The sequence below is a fragment of the Apaloderma vittatum genome, unplaced genomic scaffold (genome assembly GCF_000703405.1).
Source record: "Apaloderma vittatum isolate BGI_N311 unplaced genomic scaffold, ASM70340v1 scaffold24050, whole genome shotgun sequence".
Lineage (NCBI taxonomy): Eukaryota > Metazoa > Chordata > Aves > Trogoniformes > Trogonidae > Apaloderma > Apaloderma vittatum.
This window is the reverse complement of record NW_009693246.1, coordinates 24,652-25,937: the sequence shown is the minus strand read 5'-3', so window position 1 is coordinate 25,937 and position 1,286 is coordinate 24,652. Positions and strand designations below refer to the sequence as shown.

The 1,286-nt window shown below is 56.2% G+C and overlaps 1 protein-coding gene across 1 annotated transcript in view; it reads right to left on the bottom strand.

The window, feature by feature from the left end:
* CTSE (cathepsin E) overlaps positions 1-1,286 on the bottom strand; it is a 7,524-nt gene that overhangs the window by 352 nt on the left and 5,886 nt on the right. The window contains 5 exon segments of the mRNA XM_009878416.1: positions 11-109; positions 198-339; positions 418-540; positions 783-982; positions 1,075-1,193. Of these exon segments, the coding sequence (XP_009876718.1) occupies positions 11-109; positions 198-339; positions 418-540; positions 783-982; positions 1,075-1,193 (683 nt within the window).

The window sequence follows — 1,286 nt, the reverse complement described above, 5'->3', positions numbered from 1 at the left end:
TTAGCCATACCATGAGGGTGTAGGCCTGGGCGTTGAGCGTGTAGGGGAGCCCGTTAATGGTGAAGGTCACGTCGGGCATCAAGTTGAGGTTGCTGCACTCCACGGCGTACTGCGAAAGAGCCGGGGGCTCAGGTCCCTCCTGGCGGGACGGGGTTCCCAGGGCTTTGCCCCCCTCCTCTCCCCACCCACGCTCTTACCACCCCATCCACAAGTGTGGCACCGATATAGCTTTGCATTTCTTTTATATCCGTGGTGGGACCTGAGAGGAGCGACGTCCCGGTGTCCACGATGGCCTGGCAGCTGTTCTCGCAGAAAACCACTGTCCCGCCCACCTGGATGCTGGAGTTTTTTTTAGAAAGGATTTTACCTGCTCCCCTGCCCCAGCCCACCCTCCCCTCCCTGCCCAGCACCACTCACTTGTCCACCTGGATCTGCCAGTACCCTTGCTGGGTGACCGGCACCCAGTTCAGGGTCCCCGTGAAGCGAGAGGTGTCAAAGCCACCAAAGAGCAACTCTCCTCCTAGGGAGGATTCGGTGTTCCTGAAGGGAGGAAGAGACGTGAGGAATTTCCACTTTTTTACTTTGCACGTTGCATTTTAAACGGGTGAATTTATACCCGCAAATGCTTAAGATAATTCACTTTATTCCTGAGCTCTGTGGTGCTTGGTACTGTATCAAGAAACTCCTTTACCATCTCAGTAAAGCCTCCTTATTTTAGCAGCCCCTCTCTTAAAGCAATGCCTGAGTCTAAGCAAAAGCCCAGATCAAAGCCGTGTCCATACGCGCTCATGTAGACAGAGAATATGGGCAGCTCCACCAGGTTTTGTGCCATCATGTTATCAAAGACAGGGGTGACCCCATCCACGGCCAGCGAGGGGTAAGCCAGCCCCAGGATCCCGTCGAACTCGGCATCCACGAAAGCTTTTCCTGGCTCGCTGATGCTCTCTGCAAACTGCTGGTTGCTCACGGTGAGACCCTCGATCTGCAGGGAGGAGGAGGAGGCTGGGGGTTGGTGCGGATGCTGGAGGCAAGTTCCAGGCACGTTGTCCAGAGCAGAAACCAAAGGCGACTCACGACTACTTGGTCGGATCCGATGACCCCCGTCAAACTGCCCGTCCCGTAGCGGATGGAGAAGGGGGTCCCGACCAGCTGGTACGTGCTGGACTGTGTCGGCTGAAACTTGGCATGTTCAGCTGGGGAAGGAGACAGGAGAAATGTTTTTTATCTGTGGATGCCAGGAGGCCGATGGGGCAACGTGGCATCGCCGAACTGTCTGCGTCGCGGGC